The 22679-nt window shown below is 27.9% G+C and overlaps 1 protein-coding gene and 1 long non-coding RNA gene across 7 annotated transcripts in view; both read right to left on the bottom strand.

The window, feature by feature from the left end:
- Window positions 1–22679, bottom strand: part of sm (heterogeneous nuclear ribonucleoprotein L) — a 195616-nt gene that overhangs the window by 117008 nt on the left and 55929 nt on the right. For all 6 annotated transcript variants that reach the window (XM_015317080.2, XM_015317084.2, XM_089174117.1 and 3 more), the window contains 2 exons: window positions 8611–8696; window positions 8260–8356 (listed from right to left, as the gene is read on the bottom strand). In XM_015317080.2, coding sequence (XP_015172566.1) covers window positions 8260–8356; window positions 8611–8696 — 183 coding nt within the window. The remainder of the gene's footprint in view (window positions 1–8259; window positions 8357–8610; window positions 8697–22679) is intronic.
- LOC149031975 (uncharacterized) lies at window positions 1740–7132 on the bottom strand. Its single transcript, XR_016177119.1, has 2 exons — window positions 7005–7132; window positions 1740–6928 (listed from the first exon to the last, which is right to left on the bottom strand). It is a non-coding gene; the product is annotated as an uncharacterized LOC149031975 (long non-coding RNA).

Below are 22679 nucleotides of genomic sequence, written 5' to 3'. Positions count from 1 at the left end.
ATCGGTTAATGTATCTTTTATACGAGATCAGTGACCCCTTTGAGAAAAAGTTAGACCGTTAGAACAAATAAAAGGTAAAAAATAATAAATTTAGTGAAAAAAATTAATAATATATGAGACGTTTATTTCGAAAGAAATCTAAGTCCATTTATGTTCGAATCTATATATATATATTTTCCTATATAATATGAATGATATAATATAAATAATATAATATAATGAATATGATTCATAATATAAATGAATAAAAAATTCCTTCAAGAGAAGGATTTGCATTGGATTAAATTTAAAAATATAGATAACAGATGACATATAGTAGAATAATGTTTCTCTGTTTCTAAAAAAATCTGTCAAATTTATCATCCCAATTAGCATAATTAACATTATTTAAGAAATAATATGTTTTTGATGGCTATGATTAGACTTAGGGCACTTGGAAAATCATTGAAATGACATTTTTAATTCTTAAGAAAGCATAAGTCCATAGGAAAAGTAAGTTTTCCTTGAAATAAAAATAAATGTATACATGTTTATGTTATAAAAACAAAAAAGTATTCAACTTGTATTCATTGTTAAATAATTTTTATACAAAAATTAGTATTGTTTTATTAATTACTAGCATCCAGTCAATTTTTGAAAAAGATGGGATTGCGGTTTATTTTATGTTATTTTAATTGTTTTTTTTTTTATTACAGAAAACATCAATAAATAGCATCTCTTAAAAAAATTGCAAAGAAAATAAACGGGTGTTATTAAACGTATGTGCTACAAAAACCAAATTTAGCGCACTTGAACGTGTTTTATTAAACTTTGGTGTGCTAAATGCTTCCTTTTAAATTTCGTTCTTTTCTCAAAAATAGAAGTTAAAAAGTATAGAAAAAAATAAAATTGAACTTTTATATATATAGATAGATAGATAGGTAGATTATTGAGTTTTCTCCAATCTGTGTATGCGAGAGGAATTTAAAAAAACTATGATGGTCAGGTGGTATAATAAATCCATGAAGTTCTTGCATTTCAGGTTTGTAAATGGTTTCGTTTTTTGTATTGTAATGCAAACTTGATATTATTAATATTATTTGGGAAATAATATGTTTTTAATGGCTATAATTGGATTTATGCCACTTTCAAAATAAATTTTATTATCACTTCATTAATCAGCAAATTTTTGTGTTACCAAATTTTAATGAATTTAATTATATTAAAGACAAATTGATTCTGAATGAAAAGATTATGTAAAAATGTAACTATTATAGTAGCTAACTCGATGTTTTTTAGAAAATAAATGACTCATATTTAATAACCATTGCACTCGAGAGGTGACTCTTGCTCACCACTTTGTATGAGTTCGGAAATTCGATGCGTGGTAATAACTATTTATGTTTTCTATATCACTAGATATAGTGATATCTTGTTTATGTTTATTTAATCTTATTCTTTGAAGCTCTTTCCTAAACACTGCATATGTAATTTTACAAAGACAACGTAATCTCCCTTTCAAACTACGTAAGATTTTCTTATCAGAGATTATTGTGGCACCATGAAGCAAACTGCATTTTAGGTCTCAGTTCGAACTTGACAACCGTGGCAAAAGTCTGTTCTCAAAGAAATAAACTCGGCGAAAGACATCAAACGACATACTATTGTGATACTTGTCTCGAAAAGCTGAGCATGCATCTCAGCAATTGTTACATGAAATGTTATACAAAGGAAAATTACAAAGTCTAATATTTAAGAAATTATCTTCGTGAAGATGTAAAGATAACAAAAATGTTAAAATATAAAAATTTAATTCTTTAATTTCTGTATGAAATAATATTAAATTGATGGTGAGAAATTCATCAAAAATGCTGTGAAACGGTCTTGAGTCGCTGGTTAGCTTCGCGAAAAACGGTCTCGAGTGCGAAGGGTTAAAATATTAATATTGTTAAAATGATTTTAACAAAACCCTCGAATAAAACAATTCTCAATTTCTTCACGAACCAAATAAAAAAAATAAAAATAAAAAGTGGTAAAAGAAGTAAGAGAGAGAATCCAGACAGTGCCTCAAACAAAAATGAAGAAAACTATGAAAACTGTTGATATATGCTCGATCATTCCCAATGAGAATGCCCTCGAGGTAGCAACGAATCAACGACCCATCTTAGGAAAGAGAAAATAAAAGGAAGAACGAGAAGAACTCTTCGAAAATAGACGACGAGAACGAAATGAGCCACCAGAGACATATTGGCGCGTCGTCGTCGGCCTATCTCCGATATGGATTACCTATCTTCGATTTTGCGATGAGCAAAATGAGCAAATGAGCGCGTGCGAGAGAAAAGACAAAGAAACGGGTTGGGGGGAGAGAGAGAGAGAGAGAGAGAGCGGAGAGAGTGAAACAGAGATGAAAGAGAAAGACGGAGTGGATAAACTGACGTTAAAGACAAAGACGAAAGAGTGAGACGAGAAAAAGAAAGAGAGTGAGTGAGAGAGGGGGAAGGAGGGGAGATAGAAAAATAAAATGAGAGAAGGAGAGATATGAGAGACGAAGAAGGAGTAGGGGGAATAGGGAATAGAGGAAGGGGGAAGTAAAACGTCGAGGTAACTTCCGCCCTGCGGCGTTACAACTTAATCACCTGAGAAAATTGAAATCACGAAAACGGCTGCGGATAGACGCGCATATTCCACCAGGGGCGAAAATAGAAGCTTTCCGTGACTATAGCCACGCCTTAAAGCTCAAAATGGAATTGGGTGTGTGTGCTCCTAGTTGGGTACCACCCCTAACGTTGACACTGCCAATGAAGAGAGCCATGCCAAAAGGTGTTTGCATACGTCGCGGGAACTTCGGGAACGCGTTTCGCATAAGCGCCGACCGGAAAGACGCGGACTATACTAATATACTTCTTTCTCATTCGCGGTGTATTTACAACCAGTGGCCAGTGCTTAACTTGCCAAGTTTAATTGGGCTTCCTACATATGCGATTGCGCCTACTCTAAACTATCTCTTAAATTTTCCATCATTTCGAAAATAATTACCGTTGAATTTGATTTTGAAGAATTTTTATAATGGAATTCTTTTTATACACAAGTTTATTTTTAAATGGTCGTTGTATTAACAATGAAGTCATTAGCGATCACTTTCAATAAATAAAATCATACAGGTATTGACAATACGATTAATGATTAAACAATACACGATATATTATTCGTTTAGAAAAAGAATTCAGTAAATTTATCTCTTTAGAAAAAAGAATACATTTCGGATGTTGTTACTTTGATTCAAATGAATTTGTAAGTCTTCTTTTAATTCGGTGTTGATTTCTATCACTAGTGTATTTGTTGCAGTAAAGTATGTTCAATGCTTTTTGGAGTAATTGCAAGTTTCACATTTGAGTGACGTTAGTTTCGCGTGCCCAATACGAGTACGAGTAGTAGCTACTTGATTTATTTTGTTTAGCGTCGACATTTTAATCATCTCCTGGACACTCAATCTTATTTCGTGAAGTTTTGTTTGGGTGCTGTTAATCCATTTGAAATTCCAGAAACTGATAGAAACTTCTTTAATTATTACTTTAACTTCTTCGAGATTTGTCCTAACATCTTCGTAGATTGGATGTTTAGTAACCCCATGTGCAACTTTGTTTGCTTCTTCATTGCCTCTGATTCCGATGTGACTGGGAATCCATACAACTTTAATTCTTTTGCCTTTGTTGTTAAGATTCATAATATTTTCTTAAATAACATGTACGGATTTGTGACATGATTTTTTAGAAATTCTATCAACCGCACTTTTAGAATCGGTAAAAATTGTAAAATTGTTGACATCATGGTTTTTAGCAAATAATATAGCCTTACTTATCGTACATAAATATTTTGCAGGTTAGAAGAGACAAGCAGTTTGGTAGCCTGAAGATGAAAGTATAATAATCTCTAATAAAAGCACATCTAGATAATTCAGAAGATTTGAATCCAGATCCATCAGTATAAAAGAAAATTAAGTTGGTACTGTTAATATAGTTTTGGAATATGGTCTTAATCCCCTTGCACTATTTTCACGAGTCAGACTCGTGATGAAAATTTTAGGTCAGACTTGAATATCACAAGTCAGGCTCGTTATTCAATTTCATGTCAAATGGGAATATCACGAGTCTGACTCGTAATCGATTATTTCAGGCCAGACAAGTCGTAAAAGAATATCACGAGTCGTGCTCGTGATCTTAATCTCAGGTCAAGTATGAATGTTTGAATGAGATCTGTATGGGTATTTTATATTTTGTTTCCTAATATAGTCTACGTGCTACTTAGAATACATTCTTGTAGTCCAGATAACATTTGAAAACTAAAGTTTCAACATTCGGGTACCGCCGCTTCGTCTTTTTTCGCAACCATTCAGCTGCATGGGTTAGGCATAGCCTGTTCCGAATTTCAGCATAGTGCAAGGGGTTAAACATTTCACTAGTAGTATCTTTTTCCTGTATTCGTCAAAGATTGTTTCAGTGGGATTATTCTCATATGAACTCCATGGTGGTTTTTTTATAAGATTATCAATTTCTTCTCAATCTATTTTTTGAGGCTCCATTTAGGATCCATGGAATTGGTTTCTGAAATTGTGCTCTTGTTCTAGTTGGGTAATCCAAGGTTAATTTACATGGTAAATGATCACTATCCCAAGTTAAGCCTAGTACTTCCCATTCGAGTAAATGTCTAATATCTGGGATGCAAAAGTTTAGATTAATAGCTAATAGTATGAATTCGATGATTAATTATAATGGGTGTATTTCTTGGTATTAGGTAAAACTAAATCAATAAGTAGTAAGATTCTTTCAACAACTTTTCAATAATAAAATCCAATAATGAAGTGTATTTGAACTCCATATGGGATTGTAGCTATTAAATCCTCTATACATTATGACTGTGGTTTTTAGGTATTTGATTTAAAAAGTGTACCTTATTTTGAATGTTGAATGTTTGCGAATTAAATAAATAAATATTGGCTATATGGATTTTTTATGGGATGTAGGCTTTGATTACTATGACTATAAAGGAAGTGTTGATGGGAACTTCTTCGCTGTAGAATTTGATAACATAGGTGTTTACACCATTACTTGCATGAAGATATTGGTTTTTATTTTTACAAAAATTTATGAAGTTTGTTCATTTACTTTTACGGTCTTTTTAAAAAATTAATATCTTAAATATATAATACAGATGGATTATAATCATTAATTAATACTTTAATAGACTCAAAGCATGGATTAAATCCATTAACATTCCATTGGATGATGTTCATATAATATCTTCGCACAGTTTCCAATGTAATTTCATATTCTGATTCTGTTTTGCTGGTTTTAATTTTTTGTTGAAGCTTTTTAATAATTCTGGTTAATTGATTTTTAATAACTCTTTGCTTGAGGATTGGTGTAACAGATCGATAAGGTTATTTTTATTATTATTATTATATTCTTTAACCATTTTCGATATCTTTAGAAAGTTGTGTGCTTTTTCTAGGAAACTGCATAATTGATCAAAGTTCAATACGTAACCTTCTGAATTATTCTGCATTGTTTTTTTAATTGGGTTGAGTAATTCATAGACGTTGAGTTTCTAACCTGAAATAGGTGGCTTGTTTCTAGGTTTCTTTTTTGTGTGGGCATAGGAAATGTGTTGCTTGCTCTAGGAAGTTTTTTGTCATTTATAGAGTATATAGTAATATTAGTTACCGGCTGAACAATTGTCTTCGATAAGCTACAGTTTGAGGAAAGTGATCTTTTATTCCCAACTTTAGTAATTAGACGTGTCATAGGAGAGGTAGAGGGTGAGATAATGTCTGTTAATTTAATATTTGTCTTCGTAGGGTTATTACTGTTTGTGTTTGTTGTCTTTGTACCTGAATTTGAATGATCAACTGTATTAGATGTGATATTAGTGTCCGGTTCTGTGTTGGTAAGGAAACAGTGTTTAGTAGTGTGACCTTCTTGTTTGCAGAGATAACACATCAGATATTATCAATGTGAAAAGATATGCTCAATTCCTGAAGATATAAAAATCCAGTACTTTGTGTTGTCAAATTGAATTTGTCAGTGTCATTTGGTTGAATATAAAGCTTTTAAAGCTCGTGATATGTGATAGTTCTAATTTACTTAAAATAGTTTTCAAAAATGAAATGTTAGAGAAGGATTTTAGTACAAGTTTGCGTAAAACGTCCATTATGACGTTGTGAGGAATAATCGGTAAAACATTTAATAATAATATTCTTTTCATTCTAAAAGAATTTTTTAAACACCCTATAAACACTTTTTCTTTCGGTTTAAAGTCAATCATTTTATGTTAAAGAATGTTCCGGAATGTTTTGTATAAATTTCAAGTTTTATAACTTGTTTATATGTATAATAGTTTTCTCTTTAATTATTAATATGTATTTAAAGATTAACGTTAGAATATCATATAATAGAATATAATATATTACTATATTATGCTAATATATTCAGAGTGTCTTAAGGTTTATCAGTCAAATTGCTGAAATATATTTTACAAGTCAAAATGAAAATAAAAAAAATATTCTTTGAGATTATATTTGAAATGCTTTATTACAAAGTTAGAAACAAATGAAATTGAAATAGGTAATTACAGATCAATGAAGCATACACATTCAAACATTACATCGAAATTGGTGTTGAAAGTTTCTTCGTTGGGTTAAATATGATTGATCAAGGATCTCCATACATGACACTATAAACATTAAATATTTCCCGTATTTTAATTGTTATCTATTATAGTCTATCCATCCTCGAGATGAAAAAATTGTTCCTTTCTACCGCATTTACATATCTATTACAAAACTTAACACGTTATCGGTAATCAATTAGAAATAATTCTTGAACAACCGAATATTGATAAGCAAATTTTCCATCGATTCATCAAAATTCCTCCACATCGTGTTTCGCGATATCTGTAATTGAAATGAAGCACGTCAAATGCTTTCTATAGGAGTATTATCAACAAAGTTTAATCGTAAGATTCTTTACGTTGTTGTTCTAGAACTGGTTGTTGAGCATCATGATATCCAATTCTAGGTCGAAATCAAGCCAAATTGCATTATTGGGAAATGGGTATTAACCCTTTGAGTGCTGAATACTCTTGACCGAAGTGCTTCGTAGGTATGGAATACTCTATCACTAATGTAAGTTCAGTTGATTGATTATACAAGGCACAAATAGCTAACAATAAATTATAATTCGTTATTTTCTTAACTTAATATTTATTTAAATTTAATAAATAATATTATAAATTTATTAACATTATATATTAAATAAATTACATTATAATATTAACAATTAATTAAATTGTAAATATTGTTAATAAATTATTTATTTAATATTAATCTTAAATTTAATAAATAAAAAGCAATGTGTGTTTGTTATTGTTCCTTCGAAAACTTTATTGTTACTCATTTCAATTTCATTTGTTTATAACTTTGTAATAAAGTGTTTATAACCAAACCTCGAATAATAAAATGTATTTCTTATTTCAACTTGTAAATTATGCTTCTGAAGTTTGCCTGCTAAACCCCAAAACTTGCTATTAATGAATATTACTTAAATGTTTTGGAGTGTCATAGGGCCTTTTTAAAATCTGTTTTGAATTCTGTCATGCAGCGCGATAACGCTTCGTTCATTTATCTGCGAAAAATACCGGATCGTCGCGATATATTGCGCTGTTCATTCATAATCGTATTATATTAGATGGTTCGGAAAGTCGTTTCGTTTTTCTTTTGTAAAAATGAAGATAATTTTTACTTCGAGGTTAAACCTAAACCTTTCAAGTGATCATAAATAGTTGAATTTGATAAATGTAACCTCTTATCGATCTCATGTATTACTATTTGTTGGTTTGCATCAACTAATGCCATTATTGTGTCAGCAAAAAACGAAACGACTTTCCGAACCACCTAATAATTTAAGAGCCATGCATGTAATAATTCTACACATAATTATACAATAAATAGTAAATTAAATAATATAGTATAAAACTATATATATACTATATACTATATATTAATAAATATAATAAACTATAAAATTGAAACGTAATATAATTTTATTAATAAACAATAAAACATATTTATATTATAGAAAATAAAATAAAATTTATATTTTTTTTAACTATTGCTTTAAAAAAAATTTATATTTTTCTAAACATTGCTTAAAAAAAAAATTTAAAAAAAAATAAAATTAAATATTAATAAGATATATTTCTCTGTTTATCCAGTTTTCCACTTACCTTAGCAAAGTCAATTTTTAAAGTGCAGCATCCAGAATATATGTCTGCTCCGTGAAGCGTTTCTTTTGCTCTTGTGGCTGAATCTACAGAGTCGAACGTAATCACGATGAAACTTAGTTAAGGAATTATAGCTGTATACATCTTTCTTTATCTTAAATGTAAATTATTGAATGAAAATAAACCGGTTTTTTTTTGAAGAAGAAAAAAAAAGGAAAAAAAGAAACTTGCGAATATTAAAATGAAGATTGAAATATATAAAAATGCTGTGATAACGTTTTAAAATCATGCAGGTGAAACGAGTTTCCGTTGGACATCGAAATTATTACACAGAAAACGCATTAGAAAGGATATTCCACCATGGCTTGAACGCCGTTCTTCTTGAAGATAACGATGCGTTGAACTTGCCCGCTGGGCGCACTGATGGCATGAAGAACTTCCTGTAATGGAAAAATATTCAAAATAACATGTTAGATTTTTCTATCCAAGGAAAATTAAAAGGAAAAAGTAAAAATGAAAATGTAAAACTTCTTAAATTAACACGATATTAACAAAGAAAGTTCGAAATACGTATATTAAAAAGTATTTACCCTTTGAATATTTATATTTCATTAAATATTAAATAGATTAATTTTTTTAATCATGAAAAATAAAGTAATAATGATAAATTTACGAAATATATATTTTTGTGTATTAAATATTTATTATTTCTTAATGTTTATATTTAATGAAACATTTTTCAATTACCATATGTATTAAATATCGATTACTTTCTTTCTGTTTTTGTTTTCTTTAATTTATACTAATCGAATTTGTGTTATCAATGTTTAAACAGGCACTTTGTATAATAATCTTGGGAATAACAATACATTTATTCGAGGAAAATTGCCGCCAGGGCTCAGTACTATGGGCGCAGAACCTAACATGTTCGGAATTTTAAGGAGGTATAATAAATCACCGAGAGAGACGAAGTAATAAAATAACCGTAAAGCAACGTGAACTGTGGTAACGTGGACTCTAAGCGCAAAATGCACTTAATGCAATCGCATATAAAATATATTATGTTCTACGAATACGCTTTGTTATATCTTGAATCTTCATATTAAAACTTTTCATCGTCCATTCAAACATTTTTTTATAAAGATTATCTATAACTTTACATTTGGTTAGATAAATTTGAAAATTACAAAATACACATATAATTCGAATTTTTTTCGACAAATATCTTAAATTTTAATTGTATCAACTATGAAATTGACACTAGATTTACGGACGTTGTGTACATTATTTTTTAATGACTTACAATCATCGTTTGAATAAAATATTGAGTAGAGGGTAGGAATTAATATTTAAATATAATTCATTACGTAACTAAAAATCAACATATATTTGTACAAAATAATAATTAGATTTTATATACAGGGTGATTCACCAGCTCTTGCCATCGAAATAGCTCGCAGCAGAAAAGTAGATAAAGAAAAAGTTGCACAAAAAATTCAGGACTACAATATGAAATTAGAATTTTTTAGCTAGATTAAGTCATTTCCAAGATTAATTGGTCAACATGGTTTGTTTGAAAACAATGTTATATTTACATACTTATTTTCGAATAGCAACTGACAAGACGATTCCAATGATATGCAACATTGAATACAAAACCTGGCAATGACCAATAGAAACTATTCGGAAAATATCTGTTCCATCTGTTATCGGAACAACTAAAGGATGTCACAGACCTGACTCAACTCTGACGCGACCATGACGCGGAAAGAGCTATATTATGGCCGGCTTATTCGCCAGTTTTGACCTTGTTTTGACTTTCAAAAAATTTAATATTACATATCCTTGGATTTGTCTTGTCAGCCGCTATCCGAAAATAAGTATTAAAATAGAACATTGTATTTAAAAAAACAAAGTTGACCAATACATTTTGAAAATGACTCAACCTAGCAAAAAAATACTAATGTCATATTGTAGTCCTGAATTTTTTATGCAACTTTTTCCTTATTCACTTTTTTGCTTCTATCATACTTTCTGTGCTATTTAGGTTGCAAGAGCTGGTGAATCACCCTATAGAATATTTGGTGCTGAGAGTTTAGAAAGAAGAAGGAAAAGCAGAATAACAAGGAAAAAGGATATGGAATAAGGAATCAACCAATCGATAATTGGGAAATTCAGATTCAGAAACGGAAAACGGATTATTGGGGAAAGGGGAGTGGAGGGGATGGGGGAATCCTATGCAGATTATGCAGAAGAAATGTCAGGACTTATGATAAGGAAATGCAAAAAATTGGATTAAGTAAAATTAATTAGATGAAAGAAAGGTGTTTTTAGCAAAGATAAAAGGAAGGTAGAAAAATATCATAGAGAAAAATAAAACTGAACTATGTACCAAAGACAAAGAAAATAATTAAGACAAATTTAAAAATAAATTTCAATGTAATGGTAAAATTTTGTGTTAATAGAATGTTGATGATACTAATTTTATTGAAGGATTATTATTTATAGAATGTTTATAGTATGATTTGTTTGTATGATCAAAACTGTAAGCTAACACATGTGATTTTCCTTTTCAAAGCCGAAAGGAAATAAAAAGATGCATACATACAATTAATTATTTTATTTTATTTTTCAATTATCACAAGTAAAATATTTAATATCATTTGATGAGATATTCTATTATTTGAACTATCAATCAAATAGATTAAAAATAAAGATAGATAAGTTAGTATACTTTTTTTAAAATAATTAAACAAACTTTTTATTTATTATTTTAAAAACTTGTGAGTTATAATCGTCATAACTATGATTTTTAATAATTCCATTTAATATTGTTTGAATTATCAATTAATTATAATTGCTATGAACTCTGTTACTTCTCGTTCATACTATAATTTTAATCAATTAATTTACGTATCATGTAAAAAATATTAGTGATTTTCAATATTCGTATATTTGATATCATCCTATTTAATATTATTATAGTCATGTATTAAATCTCTTTAAAATTATTTAACTTTGATATCACCAACTTATATAACTGCATTCAATTATTATATTATCAAAATTAAATATGACTTCATTAATTATGTTCATATGTAATTAGTAAATATTAATCACATTTAATAAAAGACAAAAAGCTACTGTACCATATTTTCCACTATGTTGAATTTCTTTTGAAGGATAAACAAAATATTAGATTACAAATTTAAGTTACACAATAGCTAGAATAAAAATTTTACGATTGAATCTTCCTATATCAGACATATCAAATATGTCAAACATAATATAATTGTAAAGGTACATAATTAAAGTTTAATTATTAATTATTAATTAGACATCAAAAATGTACAATAGAATTTCATTAATAAGCTTTAATAATTATACAATAATCTCACGAGCAAATTTCACTGATTTCATTGTATTCTAATCTTACTACGATTAGTTATTCAAGAAAAACAAATATTTGGTTACAAAATAGTTAGCATACTAGAATTGATTCTTCACATGTCAGACATGTCCGACATGTCACCGAAATAATGTAATTACAAAGATACGTGACTAAAATTCTGTCATAAATTTGACATCAGAAATGTAAAGCAATTCGAGTAACAGCAAGTTTGCTAAATAAGTTATATTTAGTATAGAACTGTTAAACTACTACAATTTTACTAAAAGAAAAACCTAATTAATTTTACTATTATTTTATTAATAAATTTTACTGATATAGATATAACATTATTAACAATTTGTACTATATTGTACAAATAATTCTATAAAAAGAAAAAAATTGGATTATAGAATACTTAGGATATAATAATTGAATTTTCACACGTTACCAATCTAATGTAATTGCAAAGATACGTGGATGAAATTCTATCGTAAATTTGATATCAGAAATGTAAAGCTATTTGAGTAACAGTAAGTCTGCTAAATAAGTAATATTTAGTATGATATTGTTAAAGTATTACAATTTTACTAAAAGAAAAAACTAATTAATTTTATTATTATTTTATTAATAAATTTCACTAATATAGATATAACACTATTAACAATTTGTACTATATTGTACAAATAATTCTATAAAAAGAAAAGAAATTGGATTATAGAATACTTAGGATATAATAATTGAATTTTCACATGTTACCGATCTAATGTAATTGCAAAGATACGTGGATGAGATTCTATCGTAAATTTGACATCAGAAATGTAAGCGATTTGAGTAACAGTAAGTCTGCTAAATAAGTTATATTTAATATGATATTGTTAACCATTTAATTATCTTTGACGAGCGTTTTCTTCATGAAGAAGTTGCACGATTTTGTATCATGGCGAGAACGATAATGAACAAAACATATTCTTAATTTTCAAGATGTTTTAAATATTTTGAGACCAGGCCGGAATAACAAAAAAAAAAAACAAATAAAAAATATCAGAAATTTGAGATTAACTCATGCGTCCCCGCATGTACCGATTGATAAAGCGTATTAGTTCGCTTAACGAATTTGTTTAAACCTTTGAATCCGGGAATTTCAACGGTCTTACTAAAATTCATAGATATCAATAAGCATTAGTGTAGGTAGGTATCGCATGGTAGAACCTTTTACAAGCCGTTATATTCGTAAATAGATAAATTTATTAAATTAAGTTCGTCAAAACACATGAAAAAATATTGCATCAAAAGATAGGTTTGTTTTATAAAATTGCCAATTTTATTACTAATATTTCTTGATTTATGTAACATATATTACATAATTAACGAAAAGGGCAAGAATAATAAATATAAAGTAAGCAATTTAAATTTTTGTTTTGGAGTAGTACTAGTTCGTTGAATTCGTATTAATACGTGTTAGAATACTGTAAAGTCAAAAATATAGGGTGCTGCTTAAAAAAAATAAAGGAGTCCTTAAAAAACACTAAAAGAAAATTTTTCTTAAATTTTTGAAATGGCAATGTATAACTAATCGAAAATAGATCAACTTTTGTTGAAAGTATTTTTTTGTACGGTGATCGCACATACTTGAAAAATCGTGAAAAATGTTGTATAGGACACCCCAGCGACACTTACTATGTCTTTGACGAATATACTCGTCATCGGTCGATTTAAGCGACGCACAGTTCAAAACGCACTTTCAAAACGGAGTGCCACAGTTAACTGATTAACCCATTGACCGACACATATTTAGAGCGTCTTGCCTTAAATTTTTAAAAATATAATAATATTAAGTTACTGATATAATATTGTAATGGTATTTACAATAATTGATAATTAATGTTTTTTACACCATATAAATATTTTATTCAACCTTTTTAATAATTCTTAACGCAAATAACTATTTGTAATTAATCTAAAATTGCAGCACAGACTACGAGATATCTCGTAGTTGGTAGTCGGGTTAAACTACTATAATTTTATTAAAAGAAAAACCTAATTGATATTAATATTATTTTATTAATAAATTGCATTGATATCTCAACTTTATTAAAAAATTGTACTATATTGTACAAATAGTTCTATAAAAAGAAAAAGAAATTGGGTTATAGAACAATTAGGATAATCAACATGTGAATTTTCACATGTTACCGATATAATGTAATTGTAAAGATACGTGGTTAGAATTCTGTCATAAATTTGATATCAGGAATATAAAACGATTTAAATAACAGCATTGTAAGAGAGAAAGTTGAGAGAAATAGAAAGAAAAAGATAAATAGATAGAAAGATAGGCAGATACAGAGAGAGGGTGGAAAGGGGAGGAGTAAGAAAGAGAGAGAGAAATAACGTATGTGAAGCTTTCCAGACGAGTAGCACCCCTAACTAATGATCATAAATTCTCAACGGCAATGCCATCGCGACTTCACGCGTTTAACTTCGGCCCGATTCTAGACGTCATTTCTCACGAGAGGATGCACCAAATGGTACGCAAATAGAAGTCGTAATTGTCTCGAACCAAGTATATGAAGCTGAGGAATGTGGTATATATTTCGTCGAAAGGCAAATACGATAGGAAAGCATTGAGATGCGCTATGGTAAAATAGGACCCCAACACTGCCCACGTAGTCTCTCCTTGGAACGCTAATTTACGTACTTTAACCCTCCCTCCCCCATCCCCTTCTCTCTTAAGAGAGCATGCATGAGTTTACTTTGACGTGAAGAAACAAATTAGAACGATGAGTTGATCGAAAAATGAAAGGTTGAAAATATAACCACGTAAATTATTTCTAATTAATTTACGATCTTATTTATTATTTGTTTCTGTTTAATTTCAAATATGAAAAGAAAAAAAACTAAATATTATTTCATTACGAGGTGGTTTTTTTTACATTTTGTACACAGAAAGATGGTTTTTTCTTTTTTTTTTTACTTTTGTTAACAAACAAAAATAATGAAATTAAAATATCTTTGAAATTAAAATATTTAACGAGTATCTACAAAAAAAGGAAACAAAAATTTAAACAAATATAAATATATGTAGGATTTATTAAATGTTGATTTTTCTAACAAATTTTTATGTATTCTTCTTTCCAAAATAGATCAAGAATTTTTTAAAAATTTTATACTTTTATGTCCACAACAAGATAAAACCGATAAGATCGTAAATTATTTTGTTTTGCGATCTACTTTTTGCGTTCTTTTTTTTTTTGCAGTAAAGGTTGAAACAGTTTTGTTTTCAATTTTTCACATTCTTTTGATTTCACGTTAGTTTTTTAACTGTTATTTTCCGGTTCTGTATTATTCATGGTTCGGTTTGATAGAAAAATCATGAAAGTTTTCGAACAAGTATTGATCAGTTTTGTATTGATTTGAACTTTAACTGACAACGAACTGAAAAATGAAAGCTACAAAACCGAAACAATATCGGTTCTAAAGAATCTATAAAAATTTATGTTGGTTCTATAACTGTTGTTATTATATTGTGATAAACGATTCAAAACTAAACAATAATAATTATAGAATCAAAATTATATCGAAATAATATCAATATTAATTTATTTCATGTCTCAGACATCATATATGAACATTGTTCATGTTCAAATTCTACAAAAAAAAAATACTTTTGTAACTTCTTTATATTTACCACAAATAAACTTGAAAGATATAAATATCTTTATTAGTAATAAAATTTATATTTCTACTTTGAAAAAATTAAAAAATCGAAATTAAAATCTATATGAACACAAACCACATTATGATCATAAAAGTTAGAACCTTTAGTTGTATTTCATAACTGTTTCAATAACTCTAAACCAAAATTACAAATGTTTTTAAAACCTTTTTTTTTAAGATAATGTCTTATAAAGTAAAAAACGTCAAAGAAGCAAAAAAAATCTTAATCCGATACGATCATAAATCATTGGAACGATTAACAGTTTACACCTTTCGTCATGTCTCATAACTAACTTAACCAATTATCCGTCACAATATGAAAATGCAAAAAAAAAAATTAAATTAACTGTATAATGATATTTATACTAACCAAATAGATCTATTTTTAAAACAACTGTTTTTTTTTATAATTAAATATAAAAATTATTTCATATCACTAATTATTGATTTAAGGGGCACTACTAGTATGACCGCTTGAAAAAAGGTAATTTTTCGGAATTTAGAAAAAAAAATAAAACTACTATATGGAATGTTTTAATTTTTTAAAGAGATATTCATGGATATGTAATGATTTTTTCAAAATTTCACACTAGTGGTGCCCCTTCAAATAAAATAGTAAGAATTCTTAATATTTTCATGAAACACGAGGTACGATCTCGTGATTTTAACGAATATATTTAATTCTGAAGTTTCAGTTATTAAACAAAAAAATTCAAAATGCGTGCCCAAAAAAGGCCATTGTCAGGAGGTAATGGATTAAAAAACTCTAAAAATCTAAAATCATAACTGTTTTGGAAGCCTATTTGTAACAAACCAAAGTAAGTAAGTAGGACCTTAACAGGTTCTAAAAGAGAGAGAAAGAGAAAAAAAAAGAAAGAGAATATCTTCTACCTGTGGTAACTGGCCCAAGTTATCTCGATTTTCCAAAGCGTTTTCGCACGACAAGCGATGACACAGCATGGCCTCTTGCCAAATCTGCTTTTAAGCCACGAGAGACCTCACTTCCCTTTACTTTTTTTATATTTTTTTTTTTATTTTTTTCATTCTCTATAAACTCTATCCATCTATCTCTCTTGCTTTGTCTCCGCGTATCCTTTGTATTCCGTAAATTTCTATACCATCGACAAACCAACTAAGGTAACACGTCCATCAACTTGCCATACGATTTCTTATTCGACAAAGCTTTGTTTAAATATCCTCATTTCTAATCTTGACCCGGTAGTAGTGACGATGGTCTTTGCTAGTAAGCGAGAAGCAATGCCACACAAATTGACGTTTGAAGGAAGCCAGGAGCAACTGGCTGACAACTTGTAAGATGAATCGCTTCAAAGTAAGCTAACTATGTTTCATTTTTATTTACGTTTACACTTAAACGAGCATATATATAATATTTATTGGCATAGACTACATTTTACTTAGAACATTTTCACTTCATTCTTTTCTAAGTAATACAATTTTTATTTTTGTTGTTTTCTTCTTATTCTTATTCTTTGTAAGTCAAGTATTTCTGTTTCTCAAATCTAAAGTTGAAGTATATGAGAGAGTTGAAAAATTTTGAGTCTTATTCTTTTATCAAAGTTTTGGAACTGAAAGTTTAAAAAATAAAACGACAAAAAAAACCAAATGTTCTTATATTAGACTCAAAACTTGTTAATCTACCCACGTACGTGTTACTATGCAAGGATTATTCAAATTTATTGAGTTTTACTATACGGAAACTGTGTTATAAGAATATTTTATTAGAGAAAGGTTATTACCATTCTCTTGCATCTTATTATAATATATTATTTAATTTAATCAAGAAAATTCGCGTTTCGTTTATTGATTTTTCTTCATCATTTATTTCTATTGTTTGAAACAATGAGAAATTTGTTTGGTGTTGTAAGATATTATAATAATTAATACATGGAATCCTCAGATAACATGTTGGATTTATTCCGTGGAATATCGAAATTGCAGTAAGCGAAACATGGTAGTAATATAAATCAAGAGATTCAAATTCACGCCATGTAAGATTTGTCTCAATTTATGATGTAAAGCTATAACGGAATCGTGTTATGAGAATATTAAGTTGTTCGAAAAGTAATTTTGTTTCTCACACAGAGATTAGATGAGTCGCATTTACTGATACCAAATTTTACTCTTAATCTTAAAATCATTAAACATTCTAGCGACAGACATTTTAGAGACAATTTAGAACATATTAACATTTCGAACTGTTAATCAGTTAACTGTGGCGATCCGTTTTGAAAGTGCGCACAGCTGTGCGTCGCTCAAATCAACCGATGACGATTTTATTCGTCAGACACACAGTAAATGTCGCTGAGGTGTTCTATACAACACTTTTCACGATTTTTCAAGCATGTGCGATAACCGTAAAAAAAAATACTTTCAACAAAAGTTGATCTGTTTTCGATTAGTTATACATTGCAATTTCAAAAATTTAAGAAAAATTTTCTTTTAGTGTTTTTTAAGGACTCCTTTATTTTTTTTAAGTAGCACCCTATATTTTTGACTTTACAGTATTCTAACACGTATTAATACGAATTCAACGAACTAGTACTACTCCAAAACAGGAAATTAAATTTTTACAAACATATTCATTTTTCATATAATCATAACATAATCAACATAAATGTCGTACAAACTGTCTGCAATTGAAGCAAGCGAAACCTTGTTTTTCAATTGATATTATTTTTTTTTCTGTTAGTGTTTACCGAATAAAAAATTATGTATAAAGTGAAGTCACGTGAACGTCAAGTAAAAACTGCTTCGTATAGTTTCACTCTTGAATTTTTCTAGACAAAAATAGATAAGTTATAGGTCGTTGTTACTTGAAAGTAACATAATGAATTTATTGTTATAAAATTGTTTAACACGTTCGTCGCCATGGCACCGTATACCGGTAACGGGCATGCTTTCCCCGGGGCCCCGTCACCGTATACGGTGACATTTCGAAACAAAATTATTTTCGGTAAATAAAAGATAGTTTTATATTTTATTGTTTTCGATAAATAAACGATATTTTTATATTTTATTATTTTCGATAAGTAAAAGATATTTTTATATTTTATTATTTTCGAAAAATAAAAGATAGTTTTATATTTTATTATTTTCGAAAAATAAAAGATAGTTTTATATTTTATTATTTTAAATAAAATATAATAATATAATATAACCATATAATACTCGGGTCGCATTGTTGATATTTTTACTTATCGCTTTTTTACGTTACAGCGCGCCGACAGTTGAATTTTGGGCCTGGCGAGAAACTCAATCGAAACGGACTGGGCGACGAACATGTTAAAGAGGAAAATTTTTTTTCACCTGCATATATATATAAATAATAGATGATTTTTAGTAACAAATATATTTTTTTATTTATAACAAAAATTCGATCCATAGAGGGTTAAGTAATTTTTTTTTCGACATCACATCAGAAATAAAAAGTCAAAATCAGCACTCTGTTTTCTTAGTACCAACTATGGGCAATAATACTGTACAAATGAGAACAAAATTATGTGACATTTAGAAAATTATAATAGTAAAGGAAAGTGTCAAAATTGCTTTTTCAAATTTCTATTTGAAAGATACACCGCGTTTAGAAGAAAATAGTAGCAAGATGAATTCACACTGGTAAATGCTTATTGTTGCAAAAAAAATATAAAAAAATAGCTGAAAAATTGAGCCTATTAAATTTGGCAATTCATTATTATATTTATAATATCTTGGATTCTGATTAGGAAAAAATTGTCTTATATTTTATAATAGAAAACACGAAATATATTACTTTCCGAGTACCCTAATATTTGATAACAAAAGTACTGTTACAATTTTCAAATTCTGTTATACAGTACTGTAATCGAAAAAATCAAAATATATTTCTTAGTAATGACAGTTAATAACCAAGAAAAATCGTACTTCTAGATTTATATTCTATGGTTACCTGATATTATGATATATAATACACACAATCCTTTAATAACATCTATGCTTTGTTTTGTGTTATATAAAAACAGTATTAAACGAAACCTGGAAGTAATATAAATCATAGGAATGAAATACGTGAGATGTAAGAATTGTCCAAGTGTATTAAATCTTGCTAGATAAGAAACACGTTATGTGAAAAGACAATTCCAATTTTTTTCTAGTTCTAATAAAAAAGTTGAGTCTAATCAAAAATCAAATTTCACAGATATATTACAAAAAGAAAAAGAAAAAAAAATTAATAAAAGATTACAGATACTTTCAAAGAATATACTAAATATGTTATAGAAAACTTAATTCTGTGTCAATAATATCGTCCGATTATTGTATTGATTTTTTTCAAATATTTCATTAAACAATTTTAACTGTGGAATTTAGTTTTAAAAGATCCCCACTGGGTGCGAAATTAAAAACAAGCAACGACGTATATACACGTCAAACGCAGTGGTTCTATTATACAATGTACGAAAAACTAGGAAGGATTACATTTTTATTTCTCAAAAAAAAAAAAACTAACAATTTATTTCTAAATACGTTATTATTACTAAAAACATGAAAATTGTCAAAACCTAATAAAATACATAAGCAAGAAAAATAAGAAAATAAAAACTTCAATCTATTTATGTGTGATATGTCGAGTTTTTACACAGTAAACGTTAATTTTTTATTTTAGACGACGAATATATACGTCGGACGCAGTTAACTGGTTAAATTTATTAGTTACGAATTATGAACAAAATTTAGTAGCACAACAAAGATGGAAAAAGATAAAATAAGTATCAAACTGGATAAAACTGCCTTATAAGAATTAAAATTCATCGAAAGACAATATCAGAAAGTAAATATAAATAAAAATAAAATACATTTAATAGTTTTTTCAATATACATATTGAATAGAAACGTTTTCAAACGGAATAGATTTCGTTTATTTATTTGGATATATCTGTACTCGCATTCCTTCGTTCATTTTCAAGCTTCGTTTTAACTCGTCAATTTAAATCGATAAATCAACGAAGAGGCCTCGTTCCTAATCGATCGTTACTCGATATATATACATATATACAAACCAATATAGAATGTAAAACCTAATTTTATCAACTGCATGCAATAATACACGCACACATGTACATCTATGAGAGAAATAATGAATGTAGGGGAAAAAAAATCTGATCACGAACATGGATTTCATTTTTAAACCATTCATCTTTTACCTCTTAAAATATTTTTTTTTTCACTTCTGACATCAATCAATAAAATAAAAAGGAATAGATTTGTTATACATTTGTTTGAAATATACTACGAATTAATCATTGTTCCATATTGTATTCTAATATTTTTTTCTTTTATATATATATATATATATATATATATATATATATATATATATATATATATATATATATTTCGGAATGGCAACGGAGAAATAAATTCACGCAAAAGAATCATAGAGTTTCTATGTGAAAAGAATATTGATGACTTTAAAGTTTTGTTGAAAAATAAATTTGTCCTATCGTCAAATGTGTCCCTAGAGAAAGTTTTGCTCTAAAAGCAATTTTTTTTTCCCATACAACAGGAAAATAAGGATAATGTTTAAAATGATAAGATTAAGTGCTAAAGCAAATAAACATATACAGTGAATCTTAAAAATATTAGGAGGTGATATAATATATATCAATAAATCTCGAAAATGACTCAACCTAACAAAAAAATAATAATTTCATATTGTAGTCCTGAATTTTTCATGCAACTTTTTCCGTATCCACATTTCTGCTACTATCATACTTTTGTAGCTATTTTGGTGACAAGAGCTGTTGAATCACCCTGTATAATCAACTTCATAACTTTATATTTCATTTGAAAAAATTAAAGTTTCTCGAATTTTTCTCATTTAATTCATATCATAAAAATTCCATAGGATTATGACATACGATAAAAAATATTTTTAAAACACCAAGTTTCCAACTTCCCCAAAAAAAATCCCACAACATTACGCTGATTCCTTCGAATTAAATCAAAATAATTTTATACTATTTCTTTTAATCATTTTTATTACAAATTTCATGCATTTAATTAAATTAAATAATAATAAATTAAATAAATTAATATAAATTAAAATGTTTCAATTAAATTTACCTTATTTCTCTAACTTTTTTCTTATATTTTCGTTATAATAATACTCTCTCGAACGCAGAAAAGAAAAACGAACTTTCTGTTCGATGAGTAAGTGTATATATCCTAATAAGGATTGAATTCAACGTACAAGTTTTTCTACGCTAGAAAAATCACGATCTTATCTCTTCGTGATTTCTCTTAGATCAGGGGTACTCAACCTTTTTCTTTCGCGAGTCGCATATTTCTGCCTCTTGCATCAAACGGGTCCGCCATATTGGCGTTGCAAACGATGCCGGACACCTTACGGTTAAAAAAAATCAATTTAAAAAACAATGATTAAAAAGCTAAACTAAAAAAGTCAATAAGATACATTGAAAAGGTAAAAAAAAAAAAAGTAAATCATTTAAACAAAGGTATATTCAAACATTAATATTATTTAAATATTAACGTGGTCTTTGATGTTGACACAAATTTGTAACAATTTTAGTTAGATTGACTATATAAAAGCGATTTATCATCAAAGCGTGCAGAGTTCATTTGTGGCCGTCAATCACGTATATATAGAAATGAACATATTTTTAAAAATATATATATATATTAAATATAATATAATCTTATTATAACTGATACGTTTATTTATCGTTATTATTTATATTTTAATTATATTATAGAAATATAAAAAATATATATAATATATTTAAGAAATAAAATATTTAAAAGAAATTATAAAATTTAAATTATAAAATTATTATAAAATATTTATTAAATAAAAATATTAAAATAAATATATAAAATATAAATATATTATAATATTATTATAGCAAATATGTAATTTATCGTTATTTTTTATATTTTAAATATATTACAGAAATATAAAATATATATTAGTTTTAACTTATTAGTTTTAATTTATATATATTTTAAAAAATATATTTATATTTAAGCAGAATTTTTGCAACTGTAAAACGAAAGGAACTTTATTATTGGGCGTTTTGAACCGCCGGGTCACACATTGAGGCTTGCCGGGTAACAGGTTGAGCAAGGCTTTCCCAGACTGACCTCTTTCATACATGTTTGTTAGAATCGGTTGATGCACTCCAACCATAATACTGTAGAAACCGATACACAATATGGGTATATACACACAAGCAAAATGCAACCAAAGCAAACATAACGTTGGTTCTCAATGTGATCATTAATCGGGAAAGTAGGCCTT

The sequence above is a fragment of the Polistes dominula genome, unplaced genomic scaffold (genome assembly GCF_049000335.1).
Source record: "Polistes dominula isolate Pdom_NZ unplaced genomic scaffold, Pdom_raw_medaka contig_482, whole genome shotgun sequence".
Classification (NCBI taxonomy): Eukaryota; Metazoa; Arthropoda; class Insecta; order Hymenoptera; family Vespidae; genus Polistes; species Polistes dominula.
This window is presented reverse-complemented; position numbering and strand designations above follow the sequence as displayed.